Source organism: Mustelus asterias, chromosome 18 (assembly GCF_964213995.1).
Source record: "Mustelus asterias chromosome 18, sMusAst1.hap1.1, whole genome shotgun sequence".
Classification (NCBI taxonomy): domain Eukaryota; kingdom Metazoa; phylum Chordata; class Chondrichthyes; order Carcharhiniformes; family Triakidae; genus Mustelus; species Mustelus asterias.
This window is the reverse complement of record NC_135818.1, coordinates 80,050,236-80,063,455: the sequence shown is the minus strand read 5'-3', so window position 1 is coordinate 80,063,455 and position 13,220 is coordinate 80,050,236. Positions and strand designations below refer to the sequence as shown.

General features: G+C 42.0%; 1 protein-coding gene across 1 annotated transcript in view; it reads left to right on the top strand.

Annotated features, from left to right (window-relative positions):
- The window catches only part of sptlc2a (serine palmitoyltransferase, long chain base subunit 2a), a 117,816-nt gene that overhangs the window by 58,812 nt on the left and 45,784 nt on the right, over nucleotides 1–13,220 (top strand). Inside the window, exon 9 of the mRNA XM_078234380.1 lies at nucleotides 2,948–3,074. Within this exon, the coding sequence (XP_078090506.1) occupies nucleotides 2,948–3,074 (127 nt within the window). The remainder of the gene's footprint in view (nucleotides 1–2,947; nucleotides 3,075–13,220) is intronic.

Sequence of the window (13,220 nt, the reverse complement as noted above, 5' to 3'; positions counted from 1 at the left end):
ACGGACAATCCTTTAAAACAGAGATGAGGAGGAATTTTGCTTGATAAGGGGATCAGGGGTTATGGGGAAAAGACAGGAGGATGGGGATGAGAAAAATACCAGCCATGATTGAATGGCGGAGCAGACTCGATGGGCCGAGTGGCCTAATTCTGCTCCTATGTCTTATGGTCAAATCATTAACTTTAAAATGCCTGTCAGCCTAATTAATTCCATTACTGATAAATCTGCCAGCCAGTTTGGTATCCAAGGTTGCTGAGATCCAATGCCATTACTGGTGGAGTATTCATGTTTGAATAAACCTCATACAGTTTACCTGCACTGTGCTGATAAATTGCATGGATTGGTTGGTTAAACTCCCAGCAGTGTTCGTGAACATACTTGGGTCATTGCTATACTGACACTATGCTGTCCGGTTGGGCTGAGTGAAGTGTCTCCCAACGGGGCAAGAAATAGATAAAGAAATGTTTACTTCACATCAGGCCGGCAAACCATCCATATTGATTTCACAATTCTTTAGTTTGGTTAATCTTAATTGTTGGTTAGTGACCATGTCTGACATTCTACTGACAAAAATAATCGGCACTTGAGGTCACTTGAAGTTCTGGTTAAGATCTTTCAGCTTGGCAAAACTAATAAACGAGAATGAAAAAGGCAGCACAATGTTTCAAACTTATTATGTAAAAAAAAAAGCATGAGCAAGTGGTGGTTTTGGATGCAAGGATGTTGGTGCTCAACATCTCCACCTTCTGGCAGTTACCAGTAACACAATCACTAAACTGTCTTTAATCTTGATTCATGTATCACTCGCAAAATTGAGCAAATTTACCCTGTTGCTTTTAGTCATTGATCAGTGAGTTATCATTGACCATGGACTATCCATGTAATACCATGGCTACTTGAGCTGATAAGAGGCTAGGAATTCTGCAGCCAGAACTCACCACCTGACTTCCAAAGCCTGTTCACCATTTACAAGTCAGGAGTGTGATGGAATAGTCTCCACTTACCTGGATGAGGGCAGGTCCAACAACACTCGAAGCTCAACACCATCGAGAACCAAGCAGCCCATTAAATTAGCACCCTTTCCCCATCGATGCACAGTGACAACAGTGTGTACCATCTACAACATACTGTGCATCAACTCACCAAGCCTCCTTTGACAGTATCTTCAAAACCCATGACCAGTACCATCTAGAAGGATAAGGGCAGCAGATACATGGGAACACCACCATCTGAGATTTTCCCTCCAACATAAAGTTTTTAAAGTTTATTTATTAGTCACAAGTAAGGCTTAATGAATGAAGACTGAATGAAGTTGCTCTGAAATTCCCCTAGTCGCCTCACTCCAGCACCTGTTCAGCATGTCTTTCAAACTGTAGGAGGAAACCGGAGGACCCAGAGGAAATCCATGCAGGTACAAGGAGAACGTGCAAACTCCGCACAGACCCAAGCCGGGAATCGAACCCAGGTCCCTGGCTGTGTGAGGCAGCAGTGCAAACCACTGTGCCACCATGCCACCCCTGACTTTCACCACCCTCCAGCCATTCACCATCCTGACTTGTAAATATGTTGCCCCCCGCCCCTAACAGCAGTGCATGTACCTACACCACATGGACTGCAGTAGTTCAAGAAGGCATCTCATCACCTTCTTGTGAGCATCTAGGAATGGGCAATAAATGCTGGCATTGCCAACAATGTCCACGTCCAATGAATGAATTAAAAAAAAACCTAAATGCATTGTCTTTGGAAATCATACACTTTTAAGAGTCATGTATGCAGTACTTGAAATATCCCGACAGTGCTAAATGTAATGTTCGCATTAATGGAAGCTAGGAGATACTCTGTAAATTTAGTCCAGCTCATTTTAAAGAGCAACTGTTTGATTCTAAAACAAACAGAAAATGTTGGAAAATCTCAGCAGGTCTGACAGCATCAGTGGAAAGAGAACAGAGCTAACATTTTTGAGCCTGGACTATCATTTGTTTCTGTTTCAGATTCCAGCATCCACAGTAACTTGCTTTTATCTTCGTGTTTGATTCTGAGGTTGCTGACCCAGTATGTCTTTAATTAAGATCATTGGAGCAAGCTGCTGCAGCTGATAGTTTTGCAGTATACAACTTGTAATACAAGATTAGAGTAAATTGCATCAGTTGTCATATTGGCGATCTATTTAGGTGTGAAAATCATACATGTCGTGTGTGATGGAATACTGGCAGAATTTCTATGGACAATGTTTGTGATGCACTGAGATAACGTATTTGATTTTGTAAGATGATAGTGTATTGCTGATTTTTCTGATTTGTAAGTAAACCTAGGCCCACATATTTTTACTCCAGCTTTTAAATCTTGGTAAATGTTGTTTGTTACCAATGTTTTTCTAAAGCTGAGAGTTATGCTATTCGTTGAGTGGTTGTAGGTTGGAAATTGTTGCACATCTCACCTGAGAACACCTTGTGGTTAAGGAATGATTTATTTCCTAATGCCATCCCTTCTGTAGGTCAAAGTAACCTGTTCTTTATCAATCTTGATCTTAACTGACAAAAAACACACACAGTATGGTACGGGGTGCAGATGTGCTTTCATCGATTGATTGTGGAACTTGGATATCAGTTAAACCAATTTTTCTAAGTTAAGCAGCTCATAAAGGGAAAACAGTTATGTTCATTTTGAACTTGCCTTTATAAGGCCTCCTGCCTGTCAGCAATGTTTGGGTTTAAACGTTTTTATCAAGGTATTAAGTTCTGGTATGCTGTACACAGCACTGAATCAAATGGGCTTCTGTGCAGTATCAGAGAAATCTATGAGCTAATTGTGCACTGATACTTGTGTAAGCACACAAACCTTCAGAGAAATTGATAGCTGAGTTTACAAGCTACTAACAGTTTATTGATTTTAATCTTTTCTCACCTAGTGTGAAATAGCTTAACAAATATTTGTGTCTACATTACAGGAGCTAGTAGACTACCTTCGGTCACATTCTCACAGCACAGTCTATGCCACCTCAATGTCTGCACCTGTTGCAGAGCAAATCATTGCATCTATGAAGTGCATCATGGGAGAAGATGGCACGACGCTTGGTAAGTCCCTTTCCTCAGGAAAAGATGACTCAACTTTGGCCATCAGTCTGAGATTGCAATGAAATAGAGTGGCTGTTGTGTAGAAGGGTACCGAATTTTATTGGTCAGACATTTCTGTATATGGCCTTGGCTAGACTATGTTAGTATCGTTCTCAAGGCAAGGTGTGGTGGACCTATTATAGCAGAAAATCTAATTGTTGTTTACTAATGGTGGAGCCAGCGTTTGTCTACCTCTAGTTAGTCACTATCCAGGTGGCAGCCAGCTGTTTATAGGAGTTTCACCATCCTTCACAGTGAAGCATTTCAGTTTTTGGGTGCAAGTGATGCATGAGCATCGAGAGGTAATATTTGAGATTTGAAAAGTGTGTTCAGATTGTCTGATGGTTCATAGGGTCAGGTTATGTTGACTTTGTGATCTTAAAATTGAAAAGGAACGACCTGGACTATCACTGGTCAGGATTCGGTTTGTATCCTTCGTTTATAATATCTCCCCTTCTCTGTCAGACTGCAGTTCCAAGGCAAACCTTCACCCTTCCATTCTCAACAGCAAGTTACCACTATAACAAACGCACAATACTATGTGTTGGAAATCTGAAATAAAGGTAGAAAGTGTTGGAAATACTCATGAAGCCAGGCAGTATCTGTGGAGAGAGAGAGGGGAGTTAATGTCGAGAACTCGGATGCAAGATTACAGACCTGAAACATTACCTGTTTATTCCTGTTCACAGACGCTGTCCGACTACTGAGTATTTCCAAAGCTTTCTGTTTGAGTCCCCACCATTGTTCTGCTAAGCGACAGTTAGTGTTTCAGATGAAGTTGTACCCCTGAGATAGTGTGGCATCTTGCCTTTTGGTTGTTTCTGTGGCAGCCCAGCTTTGAAATCAGCAGAGTGTGAACCACGGGATGTATTTCCTAGTAATTAGTTTATATTGTCTGCTGGTGCATCTTGATGGTTCACAAATATGTAATCATGTTCAGTATTAAAATGTTTAAACAGAACTCGGACAATCCAGTAAAGCCTGCACGTTTTACTGTTGGATGATGTAAGTGTTCATGAGTGGACCCTGATAATAGTGGTGCTGTTCTTCTGGCAAATTCTTAGATTGGGGTGGAGGAGCAGAAGCAACAATGTTCTCTTTTTGTTTATTCGTTCATTGAATGTAAAGAGTGAAGGCAATTATTGGCCACCCCTAATTGCGTTTGAGACGATGCTGAGCTGCTGCAGTCCTTGTGGTGCAGGTATGCCCACATTGCTGCTATGTAGGGAGTTCCAGGTTTTCGACTCCCCATCTAAAGGCCTCTGATGCTGAAGCGTGTGGAATGTGCTTTCAGCAAGTGGCCTTCACCAAATTGCTTGTACATTTCTACGTCTTTCTTTGCTCCAGTGTTAAGTCTGGGTACATTTCATCCAAGTTATAAATTGAGTCTGAATTGCCTTGTCAACTCTACTTCCAATGCTGCTCATTGCCTGATGGTTTCAATGAATCTGTCCTCTCTCTCTAAAAGCACTCACGGATTCCATATGAGATATGCTTTAAAAATAAAGTTCAGCAGGAGTGCATCAACTATGGGTTGATACTGCTCTCAACTTTATTCTTTAATTTCATCATACTATGTGCTCTTCCATAAATGAAAGATTTAAGATGCTACATATTCCAAGAATCCTAAAATGTGTAAGTTTCCACCAAATCTTAGAAAACAAAACATACAGATACATAATAAGAACTGAAGTTTCAAACCACTGAGTCTTTCCTTTTCTCTGCAATTTGTACATTTTATAAAATGGAAGTATGTCACTGCCTGATGGATGCTTCCTCGTCTCTCTAGTCAGTCCCACCATATCTGTCCAGTGGGTCTTGCCTTTTCTACAAGTGCTGCCACTTGTTTCTGTCACATTCGGGAATCCGTACTTTGGTTTATGCTGGATCCAGCTTCCTGCTCTTGGAGGGACAATGGAGATGTTGGATCTATAAATTTAATTACAGTGACTGGAGTTGAATGCGGTCTTGTCGATGCCAGGAGGTGGCTCGCTGCCAGTTTCCAACAATCTGACCTGCCGAACAGAAGCTAATTCAGAGAATTATTAAAAGATCGGTTTTCTTTAGATGACGTGTGTGTCGTCTTCTCTTGCTTCCTCCTCAACAATTCCATTCATTTGCTGCTCACCATCCTGTAAAGGCCTGAGACATTTCTTTGTACATTAAGAGGTCCTATAGAAATGTTTGTTTAAATTTTGGAAAGACACTTGATCCTTTAATTATGATTTATGCGCAGAGTATAAATAGGAAATCATTTGGTATTTAAGCTTGTGAGCGAGGATGCATTTGGTTTAATCTTGTTCTAAGATTACAACTGAGTTGTCTGCTTTTAAAAAAGGTTTAATCTGATTAGTTAAATTAAAGGTTGTGCTTTGTGCATTTATTGTATTGTGGGAAATCTAGCAGAGCAGCATAGCAGAAGGGAGGGAAAGTGACCTTGTCACATTTTTAACTTTGAACAATACCACAGTCATTGCAGCTTTACCGATTGATATTTTTCCAAGTTAAACGCAGTGTAGATTTAAATTGGTTGATAGGGGAGCAGAAACACCAAAGTGCCACTGGATGGTGCTGTATGTGTGAGAGAGCTCTAATGTATGAGTGATGCCTCGAGTATTGGCGGCTAGCCTTTGGAGTAAATTTTCCAGCATCACTTTTCTTCCTGCTTTACCTCTCCTTCCTGTCTTCAACCTCTCTCTCGAACAATAGTTTCCAGTTTTAAATATTTAATGACAGATTAGAATATGTTCGAAGCACCACCCAGAAGTGTCTCGTTATGGAGGAAGAGTATCTTGGGGTTTATAAAGCTCGAATGCTTTTTTGTTTCTCTGAGCATGTTTGGTATTAGCATGTTTATTTTTTCATAAACTAAATCAGACTGAGTCAGGGTAGTAGAAGTTGGGAGCTGGGGGTACTTTTGCTTTAAGCATTTGTTGACTATTTGGAGACTTGATGTGGAGATGCCGGCTTTGGACTGGGGTAAGCACAGTAAGAAGTCTCAACTTTAACCTGGTGTTGTGAGACTTCTTACTGTATTTGGAGACTGCCAGGTAAAGTGCAGAACAGTTTATTTAGACTGACAGATTTTCCTGCTTCAGTCCAACGTTGGAGTAGTCCTGCTGTAGTATGTGACATTCCATTTCCCACAACCGTCCTCCATACTTTGATTTCTGAGTCACCTTATTGCTGGTATGTGCTGAATTCCTACCAGGCCCACATATGCTAACAACCCATTTGAGACTGCCTAGATTACTGCAGACAGGGGCCTTTCAGAAAGATTTATTCCATTGTTCACTGTGGTTTGAAAACTCAGTTCCTGACGGTGCATTTGCGAGTATTTGTCTTGGGTAATGCAACCTGAAATGTTGATGTCTGATCACAAGCGATTTTAAGTTGCTGCCAGCCTAAGTATTCTTGACCCTACCTCATGCCCGTGAGCTGAAAGAGCTTTTTAGCTTTACATCAGAAATTCCAATATTACCTCTTGTGTGCCTGCAACTGATTTTGTTTCCCCTAGTCCCCCTCTCTATTCCCCCTTCTAAAACACATGGTTCCCACTCTGACTGAGGAGAAAGGGGCAAGCACGTTTCAGTCAAGCTTCTGCCTGCTATTTGTTAGGAAGGATGTTAGTTCACTTTCTGACCAGGTTCGTACAGGTTCTCTCAGACACCACTAAATATAGCTTGTTAAATGAACCAGTTGAATAAGTGTCTTGCCATGATTCACTCTGTTGGTGTTCATGGGTATCTAATTTGTACTGAAGTTCTTGCTGACATGGTGAAAAATATCTCTTTTTCTCATCAACATTGTCCTCTATTGGTAATCTAGTTTTGCGTTCCAAATCATTCAAACACACAAGATAATTTGTGGTATTCCAATTAATACACAACAGCACTTTGCCAGGTCATTAAATGGAAGCTGATTACAATGTACTTATAGAATAGAACCCCCACCATGCAGAAAGAGGCCATTCATCCCATCGGGTCTGCACTGACCACAATCCCACCCAGGCCCTATTCCTGTAACCCCATATATTTACCCTGCTAATCCCCTTGACACTAGGGCAATTTAGCATCGCCAGTCAACTTAACCCGCACATCTTTGGACTGTGGGAGGAAACCGGAGCACCCGGAGGAAACCCAGGCAGACACGGGGAGAATGTGCAAACTCCTCAAAGTGTGACCCAAGGCCGGAATTGAACCCGGGACCCTGGTGCTGTGAGGCAGCAGTGCTAGCCACTGTGCCACCGTGCCACTGCCAATAGAAGCAGACTAAGAATATAATGAAATCCATGTTTGAAAGTGGACTAGTTAGTGTATTAGAACAGCAAGATATAGTACAGTGACTGGATACATTCAGTGCAATGAACTCATGATCAAAAATTTATTTATTTTTTCATTCATGGGACATGGGTGTTGCTGGCTGGCCAGTATTTATTGCCCATCCCTAGTTCTTGAGAAGGTGGTGGTGAGCTACTGCCTTGAAACGCTGTAGTTCAGGTTGACCCACAATGCAGTTAGGGAGGGAATTCCAGGATTTTGACCTAGTGACTGCGAAGGAACGGCGATATATTTCCAAGTCAGGAGAGAGTGCCTTGGAGGGGAACTTGCAGATGGCGGTGTTCCCATATATCTGCTGCCCTTGCCCTAGATGGAAGTGGTCATGTGTTTGGAATGTGCTGTCTAAGATCTTTGGGGAATTGCTGCAGTACTTGTAGATAGTACACACTGCTGCTACTGAGCGTTGGTGATGAATGGAGTGGATGGCTGTGAATGTAGTGCCAGTCATGCAGGCTACTTTGTCCTGGATGATGTCCAGTTTCTTGAGTGCTGTTGGAGCTGCACCTGTCCGGGCAAGATGGGTAACGAAAGGCATTAAATGATGCTTGGGAGAAAGGATTTGATGTATTTGCCTTGCAGGAAAACACTCACTCGAGGTGCAGGCTCTACACCAGAGACATCAGTACCACGGCTGTATTGAAAGTGAAAAGGCTAAACTTAAAGCCTGACTGAAGCCTCCTTGCTGTAAATTCCTGGTTGCCTTCCTTACCAGTATTCCTTATCCATTGGGGAAGGTCTGATTGAAAATTTGCGAATGGCAAGTTCCCGATGTCCATGTGCAAACCCCACTTACAATTGTTGCTTTGACATCTGAGCTTGCAGTGTCAGGGGGGCAGGGCTTTCTGTGGCACTGGGTGTCTACAATGTCTAACAAAACATTGTTTCAAGCAAGCGTTTGAGATATCAACACAGTGCACCGTCTTGTGGACCATCTCAACAGATTATCAATTGATATTAGCAGATGGCATGCATGTATATGTTTAATCTGCCATGGGGAGTGTAAAGTGGGAACGTGCAGCTTTCAGGAAGTGTGGTTTTATTTAAATTTACCCCTCCTATAGTGGGAGAATTAGCCTTGGCTGTATCTTGGAAATTACAGGTGTCATGTACCTTCTCTGCTTTAGAAATAGTTTCTTGCAGAATTTACTGTGCTACAGTTCCTTGTTTTTTTGGTTACAGTATTCTGTCCTGTAGAATGCTTAGAAGTGATGCACTTTGGAAAAGCAGCTCTTTTTGAAATGAGCAGAGTAAGATTCAAAGGAGTTTGCCTTGGGCTTTAATTTTTCCAAGGCACCAAAGGTAAGTCAAAAATACATCTCGATAGTCTGGAAAGCAGATCTTGAGTTTGATCAATCAGGATTCCCCGTGGCCTTGGCTCTGTTTAATATACAGACATCTTGACAAAAGTAGCTTAGTTTTTTCTCTCTCAATGCTATATTTAAAGGGAGAAGTGTGTGTGTGTATGTCTGTGTGCATATAAAAGTCTCTGTGTCTCATATATACATTAATAGAAAATTGCATAAACAACCGAAATGTGGGAAATGATTTGTGGGTGGTTTTCGTTTTAATTTTTTCCACCCAGGGCTGATCTATGATCTTCCTGTCTGGTGTTGTAAGCTTTCCATTTGATATATGAGCGTGTGAAGTTAAAAGGCTCAAGTACTTGAAGGGGGTGGGAAGAGCAACCTTGATAAAAGGGAATTCAAAAGTCATCTTTATGCATGTAAATAGTAAAAGGGTAGCAAAAGCAACGGTGCGGCCAGTTGGGGATCAGAAAGAGAAGAAGGCAGAGAGCATTGTCTGAGGTAGAAAATGAGTACTTTGCATCTGTCTTTACCAAGGAAGAATATGCTGCCAAAGTAGTAGTGAAAGAGGAGGTTGTTGAGACACTGGATGGGCTTAAAAAAAATGATAGAGGAGGAATTAGAAAGACTGGCTGTACTTGAGCAAACTATTGCACGTCCTGGAAATTTGCAATAAAAACAATGTTAGAACTAGAATCATAGAATCCCTACAGGCCATTCGGTCCATTGAGTCTGCGCCGACCACAATCCCACCCAGGTCCTATCCCCATAACCCAATGCATTTACCGTAGCTAGTCCCCCTGCCGCAAAGGGGCAATTTAACATTGCCAGTCCACCTAACCAGCGCATCTTTGGACAGTGGGAGGAAACCAGAGCACCCGGAGGAAACACTGGGAGAATGTGAGAACTCCTCACAAACAGTGACCCAAATCGGGAATCGATCCCAGGTGCTGTGAGGCATCAGTGCTAACCACTGTGCCATCGTGCCGCCTCACTAATTAACAAGCCTAGCAGCATCGGCAGACAGAGAACCGCAGCATCGGCAGACAGAGAACCACAGCTTATGTTTCAGGTCAGTGACTTCCATAATAACGGATTCCAACAATTTTCCAACAACAGATGTTAAACTAACTGATCTATAGTTTCCTACTTTCTGCCTTTCTCCCTTTTTCCAATCCATTGGAACATTTCCAGAATCCAAGGAATTTTGCAGGAATTTACTTGAGCTCCTTAGACAGCACCTTCAAGACCTACGACCACTACGATCTAGAAGGACAATGGCAACAGACACCTGCAAGCTTCCATCCAAGCTACTCATCATTCTGACTTGGAAATGTAGCACCATTACTTCACTGTTGCTAGGTCAAAATCCTGGGACGGTGTACCTACACCACAGGGACTGCCAGGATTCAAGAAGGCAGCTCCCCTCCACTTGAGGGCAATTAGAGATGGGTAATAAATGCTGGTCTAGCCAGCGATGCTCATATCCCATGAATGATTTTTTTTAAGTTGGCCAATCACTGGGGCATACAGCCTTTGTCCCTGGCATCGCAGCAGCACTGAATGTCTTCATGCATGACATTGCTCAGTTGTGTGGTAGGCAGGATGTCTGCAACTTTGTGAATTTGTTCAGTTCTAGGGCCATCTTCAGCTGCAGAAAGCGAGAGTTTGCATGTTTTCACAAACACTGGGTTGCTGATATACTCAGGCATGCCTCTCATCCATCATGGAGTTGCTTCGGCCAACTGATACCTAGTTGAATTCAAGTCCAATATGATGAAGAAGCTGCACTTGTGCTACTCAGCATTTATCTTTACTGAATTCTAATACCACAAATCAAAAGAATACAATGATTCTTAGAAGCCAAGAGAGTAAATATACAGCTATATACACCAACAACCCCATTCCTAATAAGCTGTTAATTGTGTGACAGTCATGCCTTTGAGTTTTGGTGGCTGGAGTAATTTGAGAGAACTGACGTTTAGTGTAATTAATAGTTAATTAGTTAGTTAATAATATCAGGCATGCCAACTCTCTAATACCCAGGGATATGTCTCTAAGGAAAGAAAACTGTTTAATACTCAGTGGTATTAGCACCTACTTCACTATTGCATTGCCATGTGTCAAATGAGATATTAGCAGCGACACTCCACAACGTATCGCGTGTTTGCCTCAATAAACGGGACCCAGTTTTTTGGATGGGGTTTGTTTTGCATTATCCAGGCCATAGATCTCCCAGCTCCAATGCTGATGGATTCGCACTGCAGAGCAGTATAGTGTGTTCTCCTCCAGCCAACTTAACGGCACTTTCAGCTGAGCCTCCTTTGCGTCGCTTTGACGCTCAGCATGGAAAATGTGCAGAGTGGATAGGAGCCTGTGAGAGTCAAGTGTTGGCATGTACACATTTTTTTAGTTCCCTTATAAACTGAGCACAAAGGCGCACACACCAGTCGTAGTGAAGTGCATGACAGGTTGGTAGTGAGCATCTGACAGTGTGGTGGCATTTATTCTGCCTTTCAGTGGAACAGCCCTGCAGTGCCATTTTGAGTCACTTCATTTAAGTGCATTTTTAAAATGTAAAATGGTCCCTGCTATTTCGATCCGTTGGATGCTTCTGGAACTGGAGAATTTTTTTTAATGCGTTCCGCTTAGAATGTTGATTAAGCTGAACCATAAATGGAAAACTGTAGAGAAAGCATCTGCTGCTGGAGAGAGAGAGAGTTCTCCACATTCTCCAGTCAATGTCATTGAGTTTATTCTTAATATTAGATCCCCCTTTGAATTTCCCTTTGAATTTTTGTTTAAGGCCAGAGGAACAGGTTGTAGGCCACAAACATTAAACAAACAATTCATGGGTGTTTTTTTAAAAATCTGGTTGTGTACTTGGCCTTCATGAGGCCACGGCACTGTGGGAGGAAGGTACAAAGCTTAAATCTACAAATCATACAAAAGTTTCCTTATCAAGAACGGGATGCTCGTGATACTTTGCCCATAATTCACAGAACATTTGAAAGTCAAAGACAAATAATTTTTATGTAGTCCTGAAGCACTGGTGTGGGGTGAGAACAGCAAGAAGTCTCACAACATCAGGTGATGATGAAGGAGCAGCGCTCCGAAAGCTTGTGCTGCCAAATAAACCTGTTGGACTTTAACCTGGTGTTGTGAGACTTCTTGCTGTGCTTACCCCAGTCCAGTGCCGGCATCTCTACATTGTGGTTTGAGAAGACAGTTGGCTAGGCTGGGGATAAGTGGGTGGATAAGCAGCAGTCGTAGGTTTAAAATAAGTGGAATAAGAAAGTGAGGGAAAATGAAGGGAATTTATTTTTTTTTAAATAAGTTTGAGAACCAATCACACGTCCTAAAAAGGTGAAGGACGTGGATTCCCCACACGCCTTCAAAAGACAATTTGACATTTACTTCACGGGGACTAATTTGCACGATTTGGGAGGAAAACCCTGGGGTGTGGGACTACTTTGGGTTAGACCAGCCAAAACCGGCATGAAGAGCCAAAAAAGTTGCCTCCTGAGCTGTAGGATTCGATGATCCTACATCCTGAACCAATGTTGGGGCACTTTAGCTGGCAGAGCGCTACTTTGCTCCAGATGATGCCATTAGATTGCCAAAATGTAGTGGAATAATTCTATGAAGTGAAGAATTAACGAGGCTTAAGTGGCCTAGAAACCTCTGGTGGAAAGTAATCATTCCATGCCTTGTGTGTTTTAGGGTGTATCTTAAACTTCAGAACTTGAGCATTTCATTCATTTTATTAGCTTAGTCTCTGTACTTAACTAAGGAATTGTTGTCCACTCATCAGTATTCATAATGGGGATGCTTTGAACTTTGAGCTGGAGGAGGAGTGGATGAACACATTTGTATTTGGGAGTTTTGTAAACTGCTTGAATCCAATATATTACACTTGCCTTCCAGTAATGAGGAATTTTGAAAGAAAATATTTTGCTTGGGTGTGTCCTGACTTTAGTTTGACTTGCGCAAAGTTAACCTTGGGACTTGATGTTTTATCTTACCCCCCCCCCCCCCACCAAAAATAACTTGCATTGGTGCACGTAGACTTGAAAAAAAAACACTTGCACCTGGGTTGCTTCTGCACAAAAGGTAAACTAAGATCGGTAAAGTACAATCTAGAACTCGGATCATGTTTGTTTTAAATCATAATTCCAGGTATCTCTCTTATGGAAAAGATAAACCTTGTGATACAATGTTGCTTATAAACTGAGGTCAGTGGAAGTCCCCGTTCCATCCTCTTGTACCAAATCTTAGACGTTTGTCTAATGGCTTTATCTAAATGTGAATTACTGAGCCAAAAACAATACCCTTCGTTTCTGAAAAGCTTTTGAAAAACTTTCCCCTCCATTCCCAGCATTTACAGAATTGATGGGCTGGAGAAGACCGTCTGCTGCACCAAGTCTGCCCAATGTTCCTGATCGCCAGAACATCGGGATTAA